Source organism: Poecilia formosa, unplaced genomic scaffold (assembly GCF_000485575.1).
Source record: "Poecilia formosa unplaced genomic scaffold, Poecilia_formosa-5.1.2 Scaffold272, whole genome shotgun sequence".
Taxonomy (NCBI): domain Eukaryota; kingdom Metazoa; phylum Chordata; class Actinopteri; order Cyprinodontiformes; family Poeciliidae; genus Poecilia; species Poecilia formosa.
The window spans coordinates 807,029-811,052 of record NW_006800211.1 but is presented as its reverse complement, the minus strand read 5'-3'; the positions used below and the strand labels follow the sequence as shown (position 1 = coordinate 811,052).

Below are 4,024 nucleotides of genomic sequence, written 5' to 3'. Positions count from 1 at the left end.
CAAGGGGCAGTTTGAGAGTTTTACAGTCAGGTGGGGCCATTTTATAACAACACTTTATTTGGAGGTTTGTGCATAAAACTGACATGATGCAGTCGTGAACATGAAGGAGTTTTTATTGTTTCCTGCTGCCTCTCCTGCTCTGGTAAAAAAATAAAAAACAATGCATGCTGGTCCTGTGCCAGTCTCTATGGTTCTAGAAAATGGACCTACAGTTCTGTCTTAGAGAAACAAATAAAAATGAAACAAAACAAATCAGTTAACCTACAAATAAACTTTGGAAATAATACAAAAAATATGAAGTAAACTAAGAAACTAAGATTAAAATTTATATTAAAATAGGAATAGCTCCAACAAGAAGTTTATACAACGAGCTCAGCAGTTCCAGGTGTTTGCTAATTACTTCTGGCTAGTCTGAAGGAGCTGAGTGGGGAGTCGTCGGGTTACGCTGCTCTGTGAACCAGGAGTTTGGACTCTTCATCTCTGAGGAGGAGCTGCGTCTGGAAGGCGGGGCTAAGGCCACCAAGGTGTTTTCCACAGATGAATGGCTGCTGCTGTCATGGTGGGTCTCAGAGAGCCAATCACAGACAGGCTGGCATTAGGTTGATTTATTTTCTAAATAAATCATAAACTTAATCAGGCCTAAACTGAGCAAAGCAGATCAGAGAAGGAAAAAACTGGGAACTGGAATAACTGGTTGGTGGAATAAGCCAGTTTGGTTAAATGGGTTTGATTACTGGGACAAAGTAGCTGAACTGAGGAAGTGGAACCAACAGTAGAAACAAGTCTGAGTAAGTAAATGCATGTAGACAAGAAACATGGCACTAAATAAAACAACATGGCAACACTTACCAAAGAAATGAACAGCAAAACTAAATGGAACTCACATGATTTGCTGTAATTGCAGGTTTGGATCCAAAAGCAGGGAGATGTGGCAGCAACTTAGTTTAATAATTTAGTGAATATTATGAGCAAGTACAAAGTGCAGGCAGCACAGGTGAGCAAAGAAACCAAAACTCAAACTCTGGTAGTTTGAGTTTGACAGCAAGGGTAAAGATCCGACAAGGAGCAGGAAACACAGGTGGGATTAAATACACAGGAGGTAATCAGGGAACACGAGACACAGCTGGGAGCAATCAGGGCAGACTAGATGAGACAGGAACTAAAAAGGCACAGAAAACCAAATCCTCAAATCCTCACAGGCACAAATGAAACTAATAAGGATGGAAACCAAACCACTGATACAAGAACATGGCAGGAATAATACAAAGGGAAAAAACTAATAACCAGGTTAAAAAATGAAACTACATCAACTGGCAAAACCTGATGAGGAAGGAGTAAAAGAAACAAACAGAAAATAAAAAGACTTAAACTAAAATAAACTGAACACAACAGAAACTATACAGGAATGAGAATACCAGAATAACTTCTAATAATAGGTTTAGCAGGAAGAATTAATAAAATAAAAACTATGAACTATTATCTGAATAGATGCAGATGATAATTCACAGCTTTTGTTTTATTAATTAGCTTAGTTACCTATTAGGGTCTCTGGACAGAGTTCAGAGATGGTATTAGTTTTAACAACCAGCAGGGGGAAGTGCTGTCTTTGTTTCTTTTTTTCCCTTTTTAACTGTTTATTTCCTGATGAATCCAGATGAAGTTTATTTGCGTAGCACGTTTCAGTAAAGAGACAGTTCAAAGTGCTTTACATGATGAAAATATGAAACAACAAGCAAAAAACAAAAACATTTCATGGAAAGCCACGAAACAAAAGTCTTTTTTTCACCTGTTCTTCAGGTGATAGAAGGCCGACTGTGTAACTGTCTTTATGTGGCTCTGAAGGTTCAGAGTTCATCACTGCATACTTCAGCCTGATTGCTGGTTTCCTGCTGTAATAACTGAAGCTGTGTTGACTCTAGATCTATCACTCTAGATCTATAACAACAGATCATTCCCCTTTAGGTCCAAAGATAAAACTTCAGTTTGTTTCTGGTGAGCTGGAGAAATTGTGGCCCATCCACTCATGTATCTGTTCTGAGCCTTTGTTCTGTACATTGATGGTAACCCAAGGATTGGACCTTGGGGAACCCCTCATGTGACTTCTGTCTGCTTTGATGAAAAATTACCTATTGATACAGAAAAGTCTCTGTTCTTTAAGACTTGAGCCAGTTGGTTTAGTGGGTCGGAGCGTCCAGCTCTCCAGTCGCTCCAGTAAAATATTACAATCACCGGCGTTAAACGCTGCACTGAGGTCCAATAATACCAGAACTTTGGTTCTCCTCTTGTCTACATCTATGCAGTTGTTTATCTGTATAAATATTGCAGGGAATGTCTCACCTGATGTTCGCCTCCGCAGCAGGAGACGAAGCGATGATCCGGATGCTGATCGAGGCCGGAGCTCAGCTGAACCTGCAGGTAACGGCACACCGACCCGGTTTGTTCTGGGTTCATTTTCACCATTTCTGTGTCTGCTCANGAAGGTTTTTCTCCGCAGCAGCTCAGGCTTTGACCAACTTTCACTTTCATTTCTGGAAAATGACTTTTTAATTTCTGTGTTGCTCCACCTTTAATGTGAGTTACTTTACAGGTGGAGCATATTTATGCTGTTCTGTAAGCTGAAAATGAATGAGGGGACTTTGAGCTCTCCTGTAGATCTAAGAGCAGAGAAAAGCACCAAGCAGAACTAAACTGACCAATAAGATGTATGACTTAGCATGCCCCCCCCCAGACTCACACAGATGTGCCAGTCTGTGGGGGTACAAGATGTTTGACACAAAGAGATTTTCTGCACAATTCTGTTAATTTTGTCTAAAATTGTTTTTCAGACAAAAAATCTAAAAACTATTATTTTCCTTTATTTGACTTAAAGGAAAACTTGAAGGTACAGTTTGTACAGCTGCAGGCTGCTGCATCGATTCAAACTCGCATCTAGAATCACACAGCAGAGATCTAATCAAACTTAAAACTGTGAACTAAGAACTTCTGATCACATTTAACCACATCTGCCATGGTAAACCATTACTGATAACTGTTGTGAATATTCCTTAACATTAATGTGATCAGGCAGGATGTGATATGTAAATATATTATAGGTTAAAGGTTGTCTGAAACAAGCAGCCCTTTGTCTTCCTCTGTACCCGTGAAGCTCTAAAGGTTTGTGACCTGCAGAGTAAAGAAACTCAGGAAACGATTTATTTGGTGTCAGAGAAGATATGCTACTAATTAAAGTACTGTAATAATAATTCTCTTTAATTTCCTTTCTAATATTCAGGCTTTTTTTTTTCACTGAAGACATTTACAAAAATGTAAAACCACTTTTTCATCTTTATGGATTATAAATGTCAGATCCGGGTCTGCGTGGACCCGAGCGTCGCTTAATAAATGGAAAGTGAAATTTACAGCCGCGGTTAAACACACATTTTCCTTCACTCTGAAACTCCATTAAGGTTTCCTAAAAGGAAAATGTGCCGAGGAGACGCCGACGTTACCGGAGAGCTTCGGCTCACCGCGTTTCACTGCGACCTCAGGACGACCCCAGAGTTCATCTCTCATCATTTTGTTTCATTACTGGGAGCTCTTACTGGGTTTTTAAAATGTCACTGGAAACGTTTAATGCTGGAAAAATTTAATGAAACACTCACAGGTTTCATGTGTAAAACTGCAGGTTGTTCATTTTTATTTAATTTATTGCAGCAAAATTATTTTTATTGACATTCCGAATCTGCCAGGTATATTTATTGGTTTTTAAATAATTTATTACACACATTAAAATAAGGCGCAACATGTTATTCAGTGATGGGCAGCACTAACTAAAATATTATATTAAAATAATGAATGAAAAACAAATTGTATCAGAAATTGCATTTTAAAAACAGTATTAAAGAAATTGATTTAGCCACCAACCCTCTAAAAATAGGATTTAAAAAATTAAAACGATTTAATAAGAAAAATAAAATAACAAAATTTAATAAAAAGACAAAAATAAAATGTTTAAAGTTTTTATTTTTTATTTTATTTTATTTTA

The 4,024-nt window shown here is 37.8% G+C and overlaps 1 protein-coding gene across 1 annotated transcript in view; it reads left to right on the top strand.

The window, feature by feature from the left end:
* LOC103151156 (para-nitrobenzyl esterase) overlaps window positions 1–4,024 on the top strand; it is a 22,499-nt gene that overhangs the window by 11,870 nt on the left and 6,605 nt on the right. The window contains exon 7 of the mRNA XM_016681167.1: window positions 2,326–2,415. Within this exon, the coding sequence (XP_016536653.1) occupies window positions 2,326–2,415 (90 nt within the window). The remainder of the gene's footprint in view (window positions 1–2,325; window positions 2,416–4,024) is intronic.